At 42.8% G+C, this 22,573-nt stretch overlaps 2 protein-coding genes across 4 annotated transcripts in view; one reads left to right on the top strand and one right to left on the bottom strand.

The window, feature by feature from the left end:
- Positions 1-11,231, top strand: part of ANXA7 (annexin A7) — a 29,000-nt gene extending 17,769 nt beyond the window's left edge. For all 3 annotated transcript variants that reach the window (XM_015824939.1, XM_015824942.1, XM_015824941.1), the window contains exons 7-13: positions 95-189; positions 2,418-2,531; positions 3,572-3,742; positions 6,288-6,458; positions 6,590-6,665; positions 8,250-8,362; positions 10,586-11,231. In XM_015824939.1, coding sequence (XP_015680425.1) covers positions 95-189; positions 2,418-2,531; positions 3,572-3,742; positions 6,288-6,458; positions 6,590-6,665; positions 8,250-8,362; positions 10,586-10,708 — 863 coding nt within the window. In that variant the 3' untranslated portion in view covers positions 10,709-11,231. The remainder of the gene's footprint in view (positions 1-94; positions 190-2,417; positions 2,532-3,571; positions 3,743-6,287; positions 6,459-6,589; positions 6,666-8,249; positions 8,363-10,585) is intronic.
- A 3,671-nt stretch (positions 11,232-14,902) lies between these two features.
- The window catches only part of USP54 (ubiquitin specific peptidase 54), a gene marked incomplete at its 5' end in the record, with an annotated part of 49,807 nt that continues 42,136 nt past the window's right edge, over positions 14,903-22,573 (bottom strand). The window contains one exon of the mRNA XM_029285886.1: positions 14,903-16,741. Coding sequence (XP_029141719.1) covers positions 16,197-16,741 — 545 coding nt within the window. The remainder of the gene's footprint in view (positions 16,742-22,573) is intronic.

Here is a 22,573-nt window from a genome sequence, read left to right as displayed (position 1 = left end):
ATGCTTTTGAAACATCAAGTGTGACCTTCAGGGGTGAGATGAACGAATGGTTCTGATATAAAATTGACTTAATACGTCTTTTTTTGCTTCCAAGGTACGGATGAGCAAGCAATCATTGATGTCGTTTCCCACCGTTCAAATGATCAGAGGCAACAAATTAAAACTACTTTCAAGACTATGTATGGCAAGGTAAAATGGTTGGTCCTTGACTTACAGCTATTGTTTTAATGACAGAGTTACACCAGCACTGAAAAAGTGACTTACAGCTGGTCCTTGCACTTCTCTTGTAGCATCATGATTAAAATTTGGCAACTGGCATATATTTATGACAGCTACAGCATCCCAGAGTCATGAGATCACCAGCCAGCTTCCGACAAGCAAAGTCAGTAAGGGAAGCTGGATTTGCTTAATAATCACCTAATTCGCTTAATCATTGCATTAATTCGTTTAATGATCGTTGCAAAAAAGGTTGTAAAATTGAGTGTGACTTATTTAACCACCTCGCTTAGCAATGGAAATTCTGGTCTCAATTTGTGGTCGTAAGTTGAGGACTCCCTGTAATTGACAAAGGAAGAGCAGCCACATGGCAGGACATTTGGTCTGTTTATGGCAGCCAAGAGAGATCTAAAGGAAATCTGGTTTGATCTTCCATTTGTGTGTGATCCATATTTTTACTGAACTTTACCTTGTGGGAATGATGTTTAATATATTGACCCTCGGTAGTTCAATGATAGTCTCTCCTCTGAACGTCCTACAATTTTCAAGGGATTTTCTTGAGGTCTTAGCCCTCAAGAAAAGATCAAGTTATATTTATGTACAGATTTTTTTAAAAAAAATTTATATTTCACGGGTAAATCCACTCTCCATTTTTCACCTGGTTTCAAGGAAGTAAAGAACGAATTGCCACTGAATAGTGTTTTTGCTAATTGGATGTGAACATCTGCTTGCTGTCATGGTTCCAACAGATGTTCCTCTTCAAAGAACTTCGAGGCATTTTTTACCTTAAAGAATCTTTATTCAAATAACTTGGCATCTGCATGTACATGGTCAAAGCCCAAATCTGACTTCCCCTCCCCTTAGCACATAGTTCAAAGCACAATTCCCTCCTACAACTAACAGTAATAAATCACATTCTCCAATTAGTTTGAAATGCTGACTTTCCGCCCAGTTCTTTTATCCCGCCATGCCTTATTAGCTCTTATTACAATATTGTATATCTAACTAACTCCCATCACATTCCTCCCCCTCCCCCCAGTATCATTTAATTCTAAGAGTAAAGCATAAGAAAGAAAAAGGCTGCATCTCCATATGTTGTCAAAGCAAGAACATCCAATGTTAGCAGCATTGACACTTGCACTCAGCACATGCAGATAGCCCTCAGGTAATGATCATTCAGCATCCATTCAGCATCCATTCAAAGTTATGATGGTGCTGAATGAGGGATATTTATGACTGGTCCTCAGAGTTTCAGCTGTTGCAGCATCTCTGCAGTCATGCGATCGTGTTTTCTGACATCCTCTGCTGGTTCCTTGGAAGCAAAGTCAATGGGGAAGTTGGCAGGAGGTGACACAACGCTCCTGCTGTTAACTGCTCTCCCACTTTGGCATCTGCTCGAGCATCACTGCCTGCCTGTAGCTCTCACTATAGGTCTCATTCGCCAGCCTGTTTGCCTGGGGCTACTATTTCTTCCCACTTAATGACCCACACATTTCTGGAATTACAACAGTAACCAGAAGTGCTGGGATTGTCAGTGCTGTGAAACGCGGTCACGTCATATTGCACTTTAGGACCACATTGCCTAGTGATGGAAATTTTGGCCCAAATTGCCATCGTAATCCAAGGACTACCTCTGCGGAGGAAGGAAATCTAGCAGGTGTTGTCTTTTTGGACAAGACATTTTTTCAGAAGCTGTGAACTGCTTTTGAAATAAAATGCAAACCTAGACTGGGGTGAGCCAGGTGGAAAATGAACAGTTTAGTTGAGAATATCTGAATTGCCTGCCTTATTTTACACTGCTTTATTTATTTATGTTTTCTTAATTGCTATAGTTATTTGCTTCTATTGTTTGTGTTAAGTATGCCTATGCACTGCAGCCCATTTCATAATAATGTTGCTACTGTGTTCCTTAAATTATTATTATTGTTATTCAGTCGTGTTTTACTAATTAAAACGTTGCATTTAGGTTTTACACTTAAAACTGAAAGTCATTGTTTTAAAATAATTACTGAATTGGCGTCTCCTAATATAAACATAACATAAAATAATATAAAATGTAAAATAAGTCATCTATTTCCTTAAGGTTTTGTTTGAAATGTATCTTACTATAGCTAACTTTTGTCCTGAGTCTATGTTCAAATACATGTTTAAGGTTTTGTGAATATACTTCCTTCTGATACTTTATTTTGATAACTGGACAGGATTTAATTAAAGACCTGAAGTCGGAACTTAGTGGGAATATGGAAGAACTGATCCTCGCGTTGTTCATGCCACGTACCTATTATGATGCCTGGAGTTTAAGGCATGCGATGAAGGTACGAGTTTATTTTAAAAAAAATATGCTGTTCTATGCTATCCTTTCCTTCTTAGGAAGAATATCATCAACAAGATACTCTAGAACAGGGGTGTCAAAGTGCCGGCCCGTGGAAGCCGCGCCCACCCCATTGCTGGCAATGGCAAAACCGGCCCAATACGTTGCGTGACGTCGCGAGTTTGACATGTCTGCTCTAGAACATTAATTCATTTGAATTTCTGAGCAAGAATGAATATTTTAATCCAGTGCTACGCTTCCTCTTCTTTTATTGCTAGAAAAACAAAATGGTAATTTGTTCTGAGCAAATAGTTTGCTTCTTTGCCTATATTTAAGTCCTGGGAATGATTTTACTAGATCTGGATGTTATGCCTGTCAAATCATATTTACCTTTTATGTGGCCATGTTTCTGCAACTCCCAGCGGGCACCAAAAATGACGACAGGAACTCAGAAGCTCTGGATCCCAGCAGTTTTCTACAGTTCTCTGTCCCCTACTCTGTTTTAAATGGAGGCCTCAGTAGTGGAAACGTCACATAGGGCAGCTTCCTTAAGGCTCAGTATAAGCCCTAAGGGCAACCTATTTGTATGTAAATAGGAATTTACTGTTTAAAAGAAGAGCCACTAATTTAGAGAAGCCATTCAGACTCTGACATATTCCACCCTTTCCAAACTTATGTGGCCGATTGTCTTTCCGCAACTAGGAAGGTTGTCCATTAAGTAATCTCACGAAGTGGAACCAGCCCAGGACCGCACAGAAAATGAGGAGGAGAAGGTGATCAAAGATAGAAACTGATCCTGATTTATTTGGGAGTTGGGAATTGCATAATGTGACTTATGCTTGCAGTATATTCTATTATATGAAGCAGCTTAGCCTAGATCAGGGGTAGGCAGCCTCGGCTCTTTTATGACTCATGGACTTCGACTCCCAGAATTCCTGAGCATAGCTGGCCTAGATGTCGATGTACTATAAAATATAGGCATGATCATTTTTTTCTAGCACTCCTTTTGGTGTTGATACAGCAACTCTGTTTTTCTGTTTTCAGGGGGCAGGTACCCAAGAAAATGTATTGATTGAAATTCTGTGCACAAGAACAAATCGGGAGATTCAAGAAATAGTCAGATGTTACAAAAGTGAATTTGGAAGAGATATCGAGCATGATGTTCGGGCTGATACATCTGGTCACTTTGAACGATTACTTGTATCTATGTGTCAGGTGAGCTAACAACCACATTCCATCGCAATATAGTTCTGTTTGTGAAGCCTATTCTTACACTGCAAGTTTGAGTGTCCACCGTCACCCACTAATCTTTAGCTTCCTGTCATCAATGTATCCAGCCAGGTACATTTCTTGTTTTAGATGGTAAGTAGCAGAGGTTCTCACAATTTTCCATAGGTTGCATTTTCCCATAGGAAAAGGCTGGAAGAGGCAAGATGACTCTTACAACACAGAATCTTTGGGAAGCAGTGAGGAGAGATGGAGGTGTAGTAGCTGGCAGAACCATGACGTATGTAGAGAGTATTAGCATTTGAATTTATGTTGTTGATTCAAGAAGATGCTAGAGCAGTGATGGCGAACCTTTTAGAGACCGAGTGCCCAAAAATTGGCCCCGCCCCCTCTCCACCCCTGCTCCGCCCCTACTCCGCCCCCACCCCGACTGCTCACAGGGCCACTCATCACCTCCAGGGCCCACCGCAGATCACCCAGCAGCACCATGGCATCACCTCTGCCCATGCCCCGCAGCATCAACTGTGCACGATGGGGCGTGAGGGCAGAATCTTGTCTACGCTGCCTGGCTGCCATGTCCTTGACTGCATTGCTCTGCGTGGGCCGCGCTCGGGGGCGACCCTTCTCCAGGAGGGCTGCTGGTGAGGAGGGTGTCATGGGGGGAGGCAAGGCTGGGGCAACGGCACGTGGGCCCATAGAGAGGGCTCCGAGTGCCGCCTCTGGCACCCGTGCCATAGGTTCGCCACCACTGTGCTAGAGCAAGGCTTTCAGAAATGCAGCAGAGGTCTTGGGAGAAGAAGGCCCATTGAAGAAAAGCAGTGCTGTGGGATGGCTTCCATAGGCAGCTATCATAACTGCCCCTTACAAAGGGATGACAGTATTCATACGCAGCCAGAACTCTGGTCAACACACACGTCACACATTACCAGGAGCTTGTTTCTATCTATACCATTCAGTTCTGTGTTTAGCCCAAATTTTAAATTTATTTAAACATTTGTTATAAAGGATGAAAGTAAAAAAAATGCATTTTAGTTTGGTTTTAAAGCAGAAACTGCTTAGGTATAAATCAGTGAATTTGGTAGTCATATTCTAACAAGTTTCATTAACAAGCAATTCAGTTTATTTCTTTATGGTCCAAGACATAAGAATAAAAAGAAAATCTGATACGTATATAAAAGAAATGCTATAAGAAAAGCATTACTGAATATATTTTGAATTGCATCACTGAAATGTTAATTGTTGAATAAATTCTGCCACCTCTCCACCACCAAATATTTCAAGTAATTTGACAGAAAAGAATGGGAGTTTTTTTTAGTTATATAGTTTAGTTAAGGGTCATCTTAATCCTCTGTTCAAGTATACATGTTATAAATTATTAAATGCTTAAGGAAGCCAATTTTCTTTACTTTAATTTTTTTTTAAACTAACTACCTCAAAATTCTCTAGTTTCTGAAGGTTGCAAGAGATTTCTAAGTTCTTATTTGCTGGTTTACATTTGGATTATTTCAAAATCAAACTAATATAATTCTCTGTATCTATGGAGTTCCCATGGCAAAGATGTACTGATTTTTTAGTGGTGCTATATAAGATCACTCAGTTTGAATGTGATTATTATACTTGCTTGTGTTTACCTAATAGCATTGAAACAGGTTATCTTAAAGAAATTAAATGGACATTAAATATTACTTGCCATACAGAAGTAGATGTAGTTAAATAGACAAGTAAGTTCAGAAATCCCTTGTAAAAACATATGGATGGCAGCCCACAATCCAAGTGGTAATTTTTCTCTATACAGTTTTAACTAGACTTTTTCAAAACATGGCGAAGAGCATGAAACTAAACATTGGGTTTAGAAAGGATTCATGACTAATTTTCATTTTTAATGAATTCTTATTAAAAGTTGTTGTTCTTAGTTGCGAAGTCGTGTCCGACCCATCGCGACCCCAAGGACGACGTTCCTCCAGGCCTTCCTGTCCTCTACCATCTTCTGGAGTCCATTTAAGCTTACGCCTACTGCTTCAGTGACTCAATCCAGACATCTCATTGTCTGTCATCCCCTTCTTCTCTTGCCCTCAATCTTTCCCAGCATTAGGCTCTTCTCCAGTGAGTCCTTCCTTCTCATTAGGAGGCCAAAGTACTTGAGTTTCCACTTCAGGATCTGGCCTTTTAAAGAGCAGTCAGGGTTGATCCTCCTCTAGGACTGACCGGTTTGAACGCCTTGCAGTCCAGGGGACTCGCAGGAGTCTTCTCCAGCACCAGAGTTCAAAGGCCTCCATTCTTTGGCGCTCAGCCTTTCTTATGGTCCAATTTTCACAACCATACATTGCAACTGGGAAAACCATGGCCTTGACTATACGCACTTTTGTTTTTTAAATTATTAAATTAAATTATTAAAAGTAATTTTTACAAAGGATGTAGTGTGGCTATTTTTTTTTTTAGAATACGGTGTTTTTCATTGTTTATATTGTTAAGTGATTAGTGACAAAATGAAAGTCAGTGTGCAGTGGTCACAATACGTTGTTTTTCTTTGCAGGGTAATCGGGACGAGAATCCTACTGTAGATTATCAAAAAGCCCAGCAAGATGCACAACGACTTTACCAAGCTGGAGAAGGAAAGCTGGGAACGGATGAGTCTTGCTTCAACATGATCCTTGCATCTAGAAGCTTCCCCCAGCTGAAAGCTACTGTGGAAGCTTATTCACAGGTATACCAAAGGCCGAGAAGATTAGGTGGGGCACCTCTAGTAAACTGTTACCCGCGAAAGGAAAAAAAAAATGATTTTGCTGCACCGGCATTCTTTACAGTTTCTTTCGTTTTCCTGACGTTTATTTGCAGATAGCTAACCGCGATTTATTAAGCACCATTGGCCGGGAATTTTCAGGAAATGTAGAGCGTGGCTTGAAGACTATCTGTAAGTTATTTTTTTTTCTTTTTTTAATTTTACAGCTAATTTAATTTTCAAGGACCTATAAGAATTAATAATTAGAATAGTTTTTGAAAGATGCCACTGATTGGAAGCTAGGTTTATAATATATTCTCTCAGGGAATTAAAAGTAGAAGAAATTAGGTAATGTAAGAATAAGTGCTTAATTATCTTATTTAACAAATGTCTTGGAACAAAACTTTAGGCTGGCTGTCAGATCCCTATAGATCCCTGTTGGGGGGCTGCTGTCCTGATGGGAGGGGGGGAACCTTTGAAGCTCTACTCTGATGTGTTTAGCTTTGCTTTGTTTACTCTGTTCTTCTGCACTTTAATATACCTTTCTGGGGAATGTTAGTGAGGAGGGAAGTGCCCGAGGCCATTTGCTTCACCTCACCGAGGAAGAGACACCTGGGAACATCTTCTTATCACAGTTTTTGACTGGAGTTCTCACATCTTCACAACTCTGGATTGGCTCCTATGGACTAGGCCAGAGGTAGGCCACCTTGGCTCTTTTATGACTCGTGGACTTCAACTCCCAGAATTCCTGAGCCAGCCATGCTGAGGAGAAAGGGAGAAGTTTCCATGCTGAGCCATGCTGGCTCAGGAATTCTGGGAGTTGAAGTCCACGAGTCTTAAAAGAGCCAAGGTTGCCTACCCCTGGACTAGGCAGTTGGGAGGGGATTTGAACAATGGGTTTTAGCCTAACGATTTCACGTGGGAACTTCAGATTCTGCCTGCCTTCTCTTCAAAAAGTCCCTTTGGAAATGCTGCCAGTTTCAAGAGTTCTGCTTTCTTGAGAGATTCAGCTGAGGCAGGGCCTTATACTAGCACTGAATTCTCTTTGAAGATATTTTTCAATAAGGGGTTTCATTAAAAAGAGGTCCTGTGGCTGGGAGCTGGAATGGAGGCACTCCCACTTCTTCCAGTAGTTCTCATTTGACCGTATTTATCCTTAGTAGTTCTAGTGTTGCTTTTCTTAAAAAAATAATAATACTTGGCATAACTTATTACAATAAAAAATAAATAAAAGAAAAAGAAAAATAAGCTATTGTTTGGTGAATACATAGAATTTTTCATATTTGTCTCTCATTATCAAGATCACAATCCAACAGTTTATGAATCTAGGACAGATTTCTGTGAGGCAATAATTCAAAGGAGAAATATTGCTTCACGTTCCACCAGGACCTCAGGATGTTAATTGGCTTCTTAATGCCAGGGATTTAGTTCTGAAAATTGGGAGTTTCGCTACGTCTGACTTGCTTTTTTCCCCTCTTCTCCATTCTGACAGAAGCCCAATTATATAGCACACCAACTTTAAAAATGAAATCACAAATCTCAATGAACTGAATTATATATATACACATCCCCACCTATCACTATCAGTGTCCAGTGATCTCAAGGCTTCTACTCATTTCCCTACGTAAAAGGGGCTGCAGTAATAATGCCAAAGTTAAGTTTTGTGTCTAAAGTTTGTATTTAAAACGTTCAGCCTTGTTGCTGGAAAACTGTGATTTTTTTTTTTAGTTCCCGGTGCTAACTTGGACATATTCTTTGGATTGCTTTCTTTTGCAGTACAATGTGCTCTAAATCGCCCAGCCTTTTTTGCAGAAAGACTTTATCATGCCATGAAAGGAGCCGGCACAGAGGATTCTACGCTGGTTAGAATTATTGTAACTCGCAGTGAGGTAAAGAATGTTGACGTTCTGCTATAGCATACATAACGGTGTGTCTTGCTGTTGTACAGTGGATATAAAAAGTCTACACGCTCCTGTTAAAATGCCAGGCATTTGGGGATGTAAAAAAAAAATCAGACCATGATAAATCACTTAAGACAGGACTTTTCAACCAGTGGTACGGGTACCACCTGTGGTACATTGCCACCTGGCAGGTGGTACACGACCATCCTAGAAAAGTGGTAGCGGGGGAGGGGAATGAGCTGAACCGGTAGCAGCACCGCACAAGCCTGAGTGAGAGATGGCTGTCAGGGCTCAGTGGAAGCACCAGGATCAGTGCTAGGCTCCAGCTGGAGCTCGGCACTGATCCTGGCGCTGCTGCTGAGCCCTGAAGAAGCACCAATCAGCTGGAAAGCAGCACTGATCCTGGCGCTTCTGCTGAGCCCAGAAGAAGCACCAATCAGCTGGAATGTTGCAGCCTCTCCAGGGTCTTGTGATTTACATTCAGATGCTTGGCAACTGATTCATATTTATGACGGTCACAGTGTCCCAGGGTCATGTGAAGTGACCAAAACCTGCTGCAACCACCCAGCAGACGGGGGGGGGGAATAGAAACCAAACACCTCCCCACCCCACCCCTGCTACCAATCCTCAACAGAAATGCTCACAACAATGAAAACCTCGGACAGGAGGAAGAGCGCCGCTGGGTGGGCAGGCAGGTGTCTTGCTCGGCTGTGGCTTGGGGGCACTTTTTTCAGTGCCATTGTAACTTCAAACATCACTAAGCGAACTGTTGTAAGTTGAGGACTACCTGTACTTTATCACTTTTTTCCTTTTTTTTTTGGGTCATCAAATTTTTGACACCTTGCTAGGCGACTGGTGGTGCTCGGATATTGCCATATCCTAAAAGTGGCACAATGGGTGAAAAGGTTGAAAAGCCTTGACTTAAGAGACGTTTACACCTTTAATATGACAAATAAGCGGTTCAATTCAATTTTAAAAACAAATCTCTTTTAGGAGGAAAAATAACAATAAAAAACTAGAATAACGTAACAATTGTCCTTAACTCCAGACAGGTAGCCCTTGACTTACAACCATAATTCAGCCCCACATTTCTGTTGCTAAGGAAGACAGTTAATTTTGCCCCACATTATGACCTTTCTTGCCACAGTTGCTAACTGAGTCACTACAGTTGTCCAGTTAGTAACATAGTTAAGTGAATTTGGCTTTCCCGTTGACTTTGCTTGTCAGAAGATTGCAAAAGGTGGGCACGTGACCCCGGGACATTGCAACTGTCATACATATGAATCAGTGGCCAAGCCTCTGAACTTTGATCACATGACCCTGGGGATGCTACAAGAATCATAAGTGTAAAAAAGGTTCATAAGTCACTTTTTTTTGGTGCCGCTGCCTCTTTGAACAATCACTAAATGCACTGTTGCAAGTCGAGGACTGTATTTTCTTATTAATGTTATTATTAACTGTCATGAGAAATTATATATTTTCTATAAATGAATTTCTCATGACAGGAAAGTCAGTTGAAACATTGATAAGTGATGAGCATTGGAACTTCAGAAAGTACTGTATATATATACGAAAGTACTGTATATATATACGAAAAAAGGCTTCAAATTATCAGTATATATATATATATATATATATATATAAATACTGATAATTTGAAGCCTTTTTTGTTACAGTCATTGGTGGTTTATTTATATATATTTATAACCACTAAAATACTATAGTGGAAGCCATGCTTTTGCATTTCTAATGGTGAACGATGCTTTTGATTGTGCTTTTGATTGTGCATTTTCTCCATCCAAAAGTCAGCTCCCACATGACCGAAATAAATCTCAAGGTTGAGTTAGCCCATGTAATTGCATCTGACTGAAATGGAACTTTATATTTAAATAAAGCATTACTTTCAATACTGCTCCAACAACATAAACACAATATGATCATTTCTGAAGTCACGTTTCTTGTTGAAAAGGATGTGATCTAAATTTTTTATTGAAATTTGGGGGTTTTTTTAAGACCCTGTTTTATTGGTGAAATAAAACTTCCAGCAAAAAAAAGGCAAAAAGAGAAAGATACACGCACACATACATATATACTGTACTTTTTTAAAAGAAAAAAAAAGTTAAAAACTTAATAGCATCCTGTCTTTCAACCTGAAGGTGTGGCTTTAAATTTCTTCCATGTGATATTTTTATTCTATTTCTTTTGGGACAGATTGATCTTGTACAGATCAAGCAGCTGTTCACACAGATGTACCAGAAGACTTTGGCTACCATGATTTCGAGTGACACCAGTGGGGATTATAGAAGCTTGCTCCTGGCCATTGTGGGTCAGTAGGAAGCAACTCTCAGAAAATAAAACAAGACCTGCAAACAGCCAACTATTGCTACCAGCAATCAGAGCTTATAAAAATATAAGTTATCCTAGACAGATAAGTATGCAGGATCTTTTACTTTGCATATATAATTGCCTTAATTTAGCACATCACGTACTTTACAATAAACTTGCTGCCTGAAATGTGTCTGTTCTATTATTGTCACAAAGTCTGTTACTTGCTTTTACTCCTGTGCGCTTTGCATAATGTTTGTTTACTCTAAGAAAGGACAGGATATTGCGTGTATAGAGCTACACTCGGACAATGTACGCATTTCCAGTTTTTGAAATTGTTCATAAATTTGGAAACTTTGAAACTGTGTATCTTTATTATGTATTGTAAACACCAAAACAGTCTATTTTCCATGAGAAGCAGTTTGTTTTCATAATTAATTCCTAAATCTTATTTTAAAAGTTTCAACGTTCCAATTTTATCTGGACCCTTAGTCAATTTATAGTTTTCTGAGATTAAATCTTATTTAGCTGTTTGCTGTTTATTTCAGATTCTTTAAATTCTAAGCTTGTAATTAACATTTTCCTTCATTTTTTGATTGAAGGCAGATTGGTCTGACATTTTCCAACTTGTCTTTCCAAAAGTTTCTAATACCTTAGGAATAGTTAATGAGTTTATTCCTGGAAGTGATTAGAAAGTAATGACAATCAATATTAGTATTTAGATGTTGCAATAATAAGAGACCCTTTTATCCAACCCAAAGTCACCCAGATGTTTTAAACAGAATTTTCCCCTCAGTTTTTAATCTGGCTAATTGGGCTGAAGATTTTAATCAAGTCTTGACCCTTTAATGAGTGTGGTACATTTTCAATTTTAAGAAAAACGAGCTCTTTAAGAAAGTACTGTAAATCTGTTTTTTTTTAAAAATTTAATATAGTAGTGGTGAATATACTTAATGTACTTAAGATGACTTATTCCCAAGTGGATTTTTAGTTTCTCAAGCTTTGATTGAGGGTAGAAAACTGCATTTTAGCTTGCAACTTCCGATAACTGCCTAGTTGTATTGCCAAGAGTTTTAAAGAAAAATACAGTTCTATTTCAATATGATATTTAAGCACATTATTAAAAGATTCAGGTTTTGTAAAGTGAATGAAAGTGAGCGTTTGAGAAAGTTTTTGAATAATGCATTCTGGAGGTTAGATAATTGCTTATGCCGTGTGGGAAAAAAAAAAAGAATAAAACTGGACTATGAACATTTGGAAGGAAACGTGTCAAAGAAGCTTTGTTGCAATTGCATGTTTATATGGTTGCTAAAATTGAGCTCAATTCATTTGATACTGGACTGAGGTTCGTAGAATGTTTTGGCTACCACTGATTAGGTTAGCCTCAGACTCTACAATAAAAACTTGCTTTTTTATTCTTACACTTATTTAATAAGAATTTCTGTTTTTTATCTCCCTTTGGGAGTTGGGGCAGTTTTACTGCACAGAGAGGAATCTTGGGCATAGGTTAATCTCCTATGCTTGTATCTATTTGGCTGTTTTCTTATGTCTTGGTGCTTCATTAATACTCTTCGTTGGTCCGTTACATTCCGGTGCTGTGCTTAGTTCTAAGGCAGGGGTAGGCAACCTTGGCTCTTTTATGAGGCGTGGACTTCAACTCCCAGAATTCCTGAGCCAGCCACGCTGAGGGGAAAGGGAGAGGTTTCCAAGCTGAGCCATGCTGGCTCAGGAATTCTGGGAGTTGAAGTCCACGAGTCATAAAAGAGCCAAGGTTGCCTACCCCTGTTCTAAGCCTACACTTCTAGTACCAAGACTGCCCTTAGTTGCAATATCTACCTTCTACATCTCGGTAATCCTATATTTTTATAGCCCAATCTTCCTTTATAGATTGCACATATTCGCCTTTCCAGCAAAGAATCTCTTCGGCTCTCTTTTCCTCTTAATGGCCAGTAAGTGAAGTGCTCGTATTTATTTTATTTTTTTTTCATTTATGGCATGGGGAGGGGCAACGCTGGCTTCTCCTGAACTAGACGAGTTGTTGCTCCCGCACACGTGTCTAGCTATATAGCTTCCGGCAGCCCTAGTGATGCAGGAGGGGAAGGGCGCTGCGGCAGGAATGGGACAATTCGCCACGGGACAACTTGCTGTGGGATAATTTAACAATGCTACTTAATTATTTAAAACAAATACTTATTTTAACGTTTGCCTTTCACATTTCATTCTGTGTCTCCTTTTGCCTCCTTTCTTTAATGATTCTATTCCACTATTTCTTCGATATTAGTGTGATTCTTGTCCTGCAGCCAGTTGGCCGAGGCAAGTTGACCACGGCAAATTGTCATAGACCAGGGCTAGGCAACCTTGGCTCGTTTATGACTTGTGGACTTCAACTCCCAGTATTCCTGAGCCAGCCATGCTGAGGGGAAAGGGAGAGGTTTCCATGCTAAGCCATGCCGGCTCAGGAATTCTGGGAGTTGAAGTCCACGAGTCATGGGGCCATAGTTCCCCCATGCTGGCTGAGGAATTCTGGGAGTTGAAGTCTACGAGTCATAAAAGAGCCAAGGTGGCCTACCCCTGTCAAAGGCCCATCATGGTGGTGCTCATCTGCCCAGCTGGTCTTTTTGCGCTGAAGGGACATCTGGCAGCACCCTTTTTTAGCTACCTTCACTCTGAGCTTCTTGCGGGGTATTTTATCAAACTGAAACTAAATTTTATAGCATTTCCCAAATTGATTAATAAAGATAGCAAATGTGATAAGGCTAGCCTGACAAGTTCCATGCAGGCTTTGAGTAATTATATTTCCTAGATGCTTTATCAATCTCTTTGAATCTTTCATTCTAGATGGTTATCGCCCTCAATCGGACTAGTCTATAATTTCCTCGATAATCCCCTGCCCGCTCTTGAAGACAGGAACTGGAGCACTGCTCCAGGCACTCGGCACTTAAATCAGTTCTCCAGTTTTCCCTCCCAAAATAAGTATCTCAAAATAGTTTGCTTGAATTTCAATTCATTCAAAATAGAGGTATTTCCTGATCTTATTTCTATCCATCTCCAGTCTAAATCTTGCTCCTTCATCCCGATCTTCACACTGCCTAATGAAAAATCTAATTCATTTGTTGGTGTAGGCTACACAAAAATATGAGTTGAGTAGCTTTGCGTTTATTGCTGGTTAGCATTTTGACTTTTTCCACTGAGCAGCTGGTACAGTATACTAATTCTTTGTATTTTCAGCATTTATGTTTAATAGAACGTTCTGTCATCCTTGCACCCTTTAGTAATCTCAGCTCATTCTGAGTTGTCGCTTTCCTGACACCACAGGAAATAGAATTATACTGTATTTATATGTTCCTTTGGGGTAAGCAAGGACAATTCCCTTTCCCCAAATGGCAAGCTAGTTGATAAAAAGAGCATCCAAAGTGCTAGAGGTGAAAAACAAAAGTTATCTTACTACTTTGGAATTCCAGATTAATTGAGCGATGGAACCAGGCTCTTCATAACTTAAAAAGGCCCTTACAGAAGAAATGCTCTGAGGAAAGAAAGGATAGGTGGCCTGAGAGTATGAAAGGATACTTGAGGGAGGCTAAAGAGGTAAGTTGTCATAGTTTGCTACCTTGTATTTTAAGGATCAGAAACAAATGTGTTCTGGCCAGTACTACTTACTTGTGCTATATTTTGTCTCTCCTGAACCCATGCAGTGGAGTAGCTGTCAGGATGCATTAAGTCCACAATATTCATTCTTGTTCATTTATGTGGAGATAATAGCTGAAACATCATCACCCATATCTGTTGGAAGACCTACTTGGCTAAGACTGTAAGCCACCGCCAACTCTTCATGGCCTTATGGACTGCTTAATTTTCTAAAGGTTAGAAATACATAAGGGGGGGCAATTTGTAGTGTGAAAAGGTAGCAACTACTGGCTAAGGTGACAGGAGTTGGCTCTCTAACTCTTGGAGCAACTTGCAATCCAAGGGCCAAGAATTCACAATTCTTCTTCTTCCTCCTCCTCCTCCTCCTCCTTCTCCTCCTCCTTCCTTCTTCTTCCTCCTTCTCCTTCTCCTCTTCTTCCATATCCGTTATCGGACGTTGGCGATCCTGTTTTTATCAGCAGCCGCATGAAAAAGTGCTGCTGAGTTTTGTCCAAACCAGTCCCTTAGATTTTGAAGCCACGATGTTCTTCTTCTGCCTGGACCTCGTTCGCCTTCAATCTTTCCCTGTTACTGAGCTTACTATATTGTAATATAATTCATATTACTCTAGTTTCTTAAAACATTCTATCAAAAGTTTTCTCACTTGGCATTTACAAAATATCCATCCTGAATTTCTGCAATGTTAATATAAGGAAAAATGTATGAGTTTTTATTAAAAAAAGTCACACATAATGTCATGATTCCTATATAAATCCAAGAACATAGACATAATGTCACCACTCATTTGACGAAATAATTGTAACTAAATCTCCCGATTTACAAAACCTTAAAACAGAATGAAAATCAGGATGAGGACACTTAACTTCTTAACAGGGCCTTTAAATGTTGTGTATTTTGTCTGCATCATTCACAACGGTTCTATTGTAAATCATAATCTTATAAAACATACAAATCACCTTATTTTAGCTAGATTCACAAAGTAAGTTATTATAAAAGTTAACCCATAAAACATTTTAATACCACAAAGAGAAAAAAAAACAGTAAAAGAGCTATTCCAAATTTGGGAAATACCTTTCGGAAGATAGGAAAGTAATTAATAATCATTCAATAAACATAACTATTTCTTTTTATTTCTTTGAGAAAACTTACAAAGGCAAGTATGTCAGAGCCTAAAATAGTTAACAGTGATTCTGTGCTTATTAAACGTGCTACTTCAAACCCTGTTAGTCTACTTTGAAAAAAGATGAGAAATGGGCTGGCGCCGTATCTTCTTGCCGCTCCCCTCCCTAGCCCCTATAGGAATTATCTGTGCCTATATCTTACTAAAGTATGAACACTGCCAATTCTGTAGAAAGATCTGAAATCTCCCCCCCCACCCCAGCATGTAATGGAGCAGAAGAACATAACACTGAGTTGAAAGTTGGCACATAGGCTTTCTAGTGCTACTTAACATGATACATAAATTCACCAAATACAGCCTACAGAAAACATCAGAGGATTTCATTTTAGTCCAAAATGCAAACCTTGCCCGCTCTTCTACTGCAAGTGGGCCTTAAACCGTTTCTTATAGCAAAAGGTTAGGAGTGGAATCGCTGAAAAAAGTTCTTTATAAACAGCAGTACGTACAAAGAAATAAAGTGCAGTTAGTTTTCGGCAATCACATAACTATTTTGAAAGACAAAGCTGGCAACGACTGGCTGGGAGAGAAAAAAAAAATCTTGCTATCTTATTAACTGCATTTTAGTATCTTCAGTTCAGACCAGGGCCTTTCGAAAGGGACCGCCCCAACGGAAGGGGGCCCTCTCACCAGTCATGGCTGTGCATGGAGGGAACCGCTACACGGGCCAGGGTTTTACAGGGCATTTCCGGAGTGGACGAAGAAGCTTCTTGGGGCAGGCTGTGGAGCAAAGGTGTGCCGCCGCCAGTCTTCGTCCGGGGGCATGTCGACGCGCCTCGGGCCTTGGAGCTTGGCTTGCTGGGAAATCAGACCGCCACCCTGAAATCCGTTGTGTCTTGAAGCCCCATGTGAGACGGTGGCGTAACCCCGGCCAGGGGACCGCTTCCAGCCAAAAGCACCAGCCTCATCCTTTCCCTGAGGGAGCGGCTCTTGTGAGTCCTCGCTCATCTGGGTGAGAGAGTCCCCGTGCGCTGTGTCACGATCTGCTGCTGCTGCTGCTGCTGTCTCTTGCCCAGCGTGACTTCTCTGTAGCCAGTAGTTGGGAGCGTTGGGCGTTCCACTGTCTAAAAATGCATTAAAAGATGTTTGCCCTTGAGAAGGCTGGTCCTGTTTGTAAACGGGGTTCTCGTAATTCGGCGGCACACGTGGTTTGTCTTCTGCGTGGAAAGCTGCATTCCTGTCAGGCACAGTTAGACACTTTTGGATATTCTTCTGATTTCCTGAAAAAACGAACAAATCGTAAATATTATTTTACCTGTCCGTAGGAACAGGAAAGGAGTTTGAGACTTTGCACTTTAATATCAATCCTATCGCAAAAAATTAATTCTAGGCTACTCATAACAGAAGAACTACAGCTGACCAAATCCTTTGCTTTGAGAAGCGTATCGAATGAAAGCCTGAAATAGTCAGCAGGAAACATTCCTTAGCAGGAGATATAAGATGCAATAAGGTCTGTCGGATACTTCATTCCTGAATTTAATTAGCAGCTTCTGCAGTCTGTGCCAATCAGTACTAAGCGACTTTCTCGGTCATAGTTTGGACTGTGACCCTTGGGTGGCTGTGGCGAGTGTTAACTACTGTCAGTGTTAATGTTAGGATCTTCATCGTGGGCCTGGCGCCTTGCCGGGCTCCTGCCATCAAAAGGGAAGAGGGGGGAGGCATTTGAGGCAATCCACACCTGTGTATCAAATGGTGGGGAACAGGGAGGTGATGGTGAATGGGAAGGGAATAGAAATGGGGAGGGAAAAGTGACAATGGAAGAAGACCCAATCACCAAACCGGCTTGTACAAGGTTCTTCAATTGTTTGCCCTGAGAATGGAATCTCTTAGGGGGAGCCTGGAACCCCCACAAAGCGCGTCCCCAGGTGGCGGATTGGGGGCCCCTACCCATTATAGCTGGGAAAGCCAAGGGAAATCATCAAAACAATTAAAAACGAAAGTTAGAATATTTCGGACATGTGATGGAACACCCAGAAAAATACGGCATACTCCATTTAATCCTCCAGGGAAAGATTGAAGGCAAACGAGGTCCAGGCAGAAGAAGAACATCGTGGCTTCAAAATCTAAGGGACTGGTTTGGACAAAACTCAGCAGCACTTTTTTGTGCGGCTGCTGATAAAAATAGGATCGCCAACATGATCGCCAACGTCCGATAACGGATATGGCACAAGAAGAAGAGAATGGAATGTTACCAGTTTCACACCTCAGAGCTTCTCATAACATCTTACCAGCATCACATTGGCTGGCTGGGGGACCCGTCATGGGGGAAGGGATTGGGAGTTGGAAAGAATAGCTTTGTATTTTGTGCAGGAAGACCAGATTCCGCCTGACTTGGCTGAAAACAGTTTCTTGAATCACGAGTCCTACTTCGAGAGAGCAAACTGGGGCAGCTCTGACAGTAAGCAGAATCTGCACTTTTAGTCAACCCGGAGAGGATTACACCTGTACTGTGGGGACCGTGCGTATGATGTCAACTCAAGGGAGTGACCGGGAAGAAAATGAAACCTGTGGAGATGCATCTACCAGACCCCCTTCGGGAGGACTGGATCTGTCTGAGTGGCTGGGGGAAGATGACCTGCCGAAACACTAGATGATCCCTAGGGGTCGGGAGAAAAGAGAAGTGGGAAGAGAAACTCCAAGGGGTGACATTCACCCATGGAGGAGGAGGCAGCCGCCAATGTAGAAAGCGAGCTGAGCTGGAAGGGCTGGAGGAAGAAAGTGATGAGGCGTGCGGAGAGAGCGACTGGGCAGACTGGATGATAGAACAAACCATAAAGTTCATGCGGGAGGGCTTTAGAGAACCTCAAAGCACCCAAAACCCTGTCTTGGATGGGGCAACCTGATGCACATCTATCCTCCCCCAGCGTAGCTGGCGATGAGATGGAACATCCATCCCATTGCGATGGCCAGTATCTCAGCTAGCCCAGTGGTGGCAATCGCCACCTCTCCAGTAATGGGGGTGGCTGCCTGGAAGGGAGTACCTATGGGACAAGCCCCGGGGGGGGAAGTGAACCCACAAGGCAACCCCCCGGATGTGAAGTTTAACAGAGACCACACCCAGCAACTGGGATTCTTCCTGGCCTGGCCTGGACCTACATGTTGGAGTACGGCCCGGAAATACCCATCGAAGGAGCCAAGGTGAGATGCGTTATCATGGCCCTGGAGGGGCAAGTTACCCTGTGGATGGTGACCTTTCACCATGACAACACCCTGGAGCTGAGAAATAATCCCTTCATGGCTGCCCTCCCCAAGCGGTTCGAAGACTCCCTAGCTCAGTGCTGTAAACCTTTTAGAGACTGAGTGCCCAAAAACTGGCCACGCCCCCACTCCACCCTCCTGCCCTGCCCCCGCTCTGCCCCCCCATCCCCGCCCCCCCACAGGACCACTCACTGCCCCCACGGCCCGCCGCAGATCGCTCAGGCAGCCCAGCAACGCTATGGCAGCCACACCCTCTGCCCGTGCCCTGCAGCATCAACTGCATGATGGGGTGTGAGGGCCGAGTCTTGTCTACGCTGCCTGGCTGCCATGTCCTTGGCTGCGCTGCTCCGTGTGGGCCACGCTCAAGGGTGACTCTCCTTCAGGGGGGCTGCTGGAGAGGAAGGGGTCGTGGGGGAGGCAAGGCTGGGGCAACGGCACGTGTGCCCACAGAGAGGGCTCCAAGTGCCGCCTCTGGCACCCATGCCATAGGTTCGCCACCACTGCCCTAGCTGCATCAAAAACATCCTGCAAGAGAGGAGAGATGTGTGTGGCCGAGTATACCCAAGAATTTCGCGAGCTGGTGTGCCGATTAACTGACTGGCCACAAGACAGCTACTTCAAGGATGGCTGAGTGACGAAATCTATAATACCTGTGTCTCCAGGGATGCCCCCCTCCCCCTCTCCATGTTTGGTACATCCTAGCAGAGGAAGTAGAGATCGACCTGGCCCGGAACAAGCACTGATCGGGACATGGGTGGTGAAAGCCCTCCCCGAGAAGCGATCCTAAAGTACCCAGACCCGAACACTCCTTCGGTCATCCAAGCCAAAGCCAGCGATGTGGCTGTGGGGGCAGTTCTCCTACAAGGAAACCAGTAGGGGCCCCTGCAACCATGCACCTACATGTCCAAAAAAACTCACCAACAATGAGTGTTGTTTAGGCATATGCAGTGCGATGGGCATTATTTACATGGAGACACTTCCTGGAGGGGGCCAAACATCTAAAGGCCCTAAAACCTCCCTGAAAGCTGTTGCCCAAACAAGTCTGATGGGCGCAATACTTTAATTGATTCAATTTCACTCTGAAATAACACCCAGGGGGGAAATTTTCCTGGCTGATGCACAATCTAGAATGCCTCAATATAACAGCTCTAAGCCAGATATAACCAGGCCAGTCATCCCCTCCCACCAACTAGCAACACAAGTAACCACCAGGGCACAAACGAAAGCGAGAGCCACCAATACCAAAGTCAAAGAAAGAAAGACGGGTCCCTGACAATATGTGGGGATTATAGAGGATAAATGCCATTTGCATGGAGAACATGTACCTCCTTCCCTTAATGACTGACATGTCGGATTATTTGTCCAAGGGGAAGATTTTCACCAAGCTGGATTTGAGGGAAGTGTACTAGCGAGTGTGGATTAGGGAAGGGGATGAGTGGAAGACTGTATTCAACTGCCCCTTGGGGTGCTATCAATTTCGGGCTGCAAGGGGCACCTGCCGTGTTCATGCAACTAATAAACAAAATCCTACATGAACATTTGTATAAAGGGGCACTGGTGTACTTGGTTGATATCTTCATTTATACTGAGACCATGGAAAAGCACACAAAGCTAGTGAGAGCTGTGCTAGAGAAGCTGCTAAAAGCCCAGCTGTACTTGAAGCGATCCAAATGTGATTTGCACAAGACCAGTCTAGATTACTTAGGTTACCATATCTCCAGGGAGGGAGTAGAAATGGACCCGGGAAAGGTGAGGACAATATTAGAATGGGTGGCCCCACAGACCAGACGGCAACCTGGGGTTTACAAACTTCTATAGGCAATTCATTCCCACATTCGCACAGATAACCCTATCCATCATGAACCCAGCTGAAAATGGGAAAGGGGACGAAGCCCTAGTCAATCCTTAAACTGGACTGTTGAGTACCAAGCAGCTTTCAAAAAGCTAAAGAGAGCTTTTTGCCGCTGAGCCAATATTGAGACACCAGAACCCAGACAAACCGTTTGTGATCCAGGCAGACACCAGCGACATGGCCGTGGGGGGGCAGTTTTAATGCAGAGAAATGGAAGGGGAGAGCTGCAATTTTGCGCCTATATGTCTCAGAAACTGTCTGACACCAAGAGATGGGTGGGCCATCTGGGAGAAGGAGGCTTACGCTGTCAGCTGGACCTCCTCATCTGGAGACAGTTTTTAGAGGGCAGCAAAATCCCGTTCAAAGTTTGGACCGACCGCAAGAACCTGGGAGCACTAAAGGCCCCAAGGAACCACTCCTCTAAGGAAGTCTGATAGGCTCCTTATGTTATTTGCTGGGGGGGGGGACTTCCTTGTCGATGCCCTCTCACGCCTGCCTCAATATAAGAGCACTAGGGAAGAGATAGTTAACTCTGTCATCCCATCTAAGAAGTTGTGGCACCAGCACACGTGAGATAGACACAGGACTCCCCTCAGTCAGGAAAAGACTTACTGATCCAGCCATTAGGAGAAGCCCTGGGAGGGGATGAGTAGTTCCAAAAGCATAAGAGAGATTTGATGCTGAAGCAAGGCTTAGCATGGAAGGGGAGTAAAGTATGTCCCAGCCAGCCAGAGAACCATGGTCCTACAAAGGAGTCATGACGTGAAGCCAGAGGGGCACTTTGGATTTGTAAAGACCCTGCACCTTATAAAAAGGCAATTTTGGTGGCCAAGGATGAAGGACATAGAATCCTATGTGGCGAGTTGCCCTGTATGCTCATCTGTGAAGCAATTGCCAGGGAAAACTCCTGGATTGCTGCAGCCAATAGCCAACCCAACCCTGCCTTGCAAGGAAATAGCCATGGAGTTCATAGTTGAGCTGCCGGAGAGTGGTGGGAACACTGTAATATGGACCATTGCTGACCTATTCTCCAAGCAGGCACATTTCATACCATGCCCGAAGTTCCCCTCAGCCTGGCTCCTAGCAAAATTGTTCATGCAGCACATTTAGACTGCATGGGATCCCAAAGAGAAGTATTTCAGACCGGGGGGTGCAGTTTACTGCAAAATTCTGGGAGTTCGTGAGCCTGATGGCTCATCTTAGGGGCTTAGCTCCGCTTTTCATCCCAGTACTAATGGGGTGGCAGAACAAGCTCACTCAAAGGTGGAGCAATACATAAGATAAATTATCAGCAGACTAGCTGGGCTGAGCTGCTGCCGTTTGCTGAGGTAGCTATAATAACTCAATGCATGGCAGCACGGGACTTACCCCATTTAAGTTGGCTATGGTGGTTGAGTTCGTAGCTATGCCCGAGTTTCTCCCCAGGACCTCCTCTTCTACAACACTGGCGGAATGGATGGACTCTCTGACAAGCACATGGGTTATGGTGTACAAGGCACTAGGGAAAGCAAGAGAGGCCCAGAAAAAGCAAGCTGATCGGAAGAGAGCCCCTCAAAGGAAGTTCAGGGTAGGCGATAAAGTAGCTGGAGTATTTAAACCCAAGGCAGCCCTGTAAGAAGACGGGACCTAAGTATATAGGTCCTTTCTCCATTGTGCAAATTATAAACCCAGTGACAGTGGAGCTACAGATGCCAAGAAGTGTTAGGTGGATCTACCCAGTGTTTCAATGCAGTCTACTAAAGTCTGCTTAAGATTCTAAGCTAAGGCCAGTTAGAGGGACCCCTCCACCTCCGACCCTTATAAAAGAGGAGGAATACTATGAGATTAAAGGCATCTTGGATTCTAGACACCATCGGGGAAAGTTGCAATACCTTGTGCTATGGAAGGGCTACCCTGTAGTGGACACCAAATGGATGGCGACAAAGGACATTAGAGTGGCTAGACTAATAAAGAGGTTTCACGCCAGGTACCCTAAGTGACCAAAGTGAAACAGTGCTTTGTA

This window comes from Protobothrops mucrosquamatus, unplaced genomic scaffold (genome assembly GCF_001527695.2).
Source record: "Protobothrops mucrosquamatus isolate PMUCROS unplaced genomic scaffold, P.Mucros_1.0 scaffold2421, whole genome shotgun sequence".
NCBI lineage: Eukaryota > Metazoa > Chordata > Lepidosauria > Squamata > Viperidae > Protobothrops > Protobothrops mucrosquamatus.
This window is presented reverse-complemented; position numbering and strand designations above follow the sequence as displayed.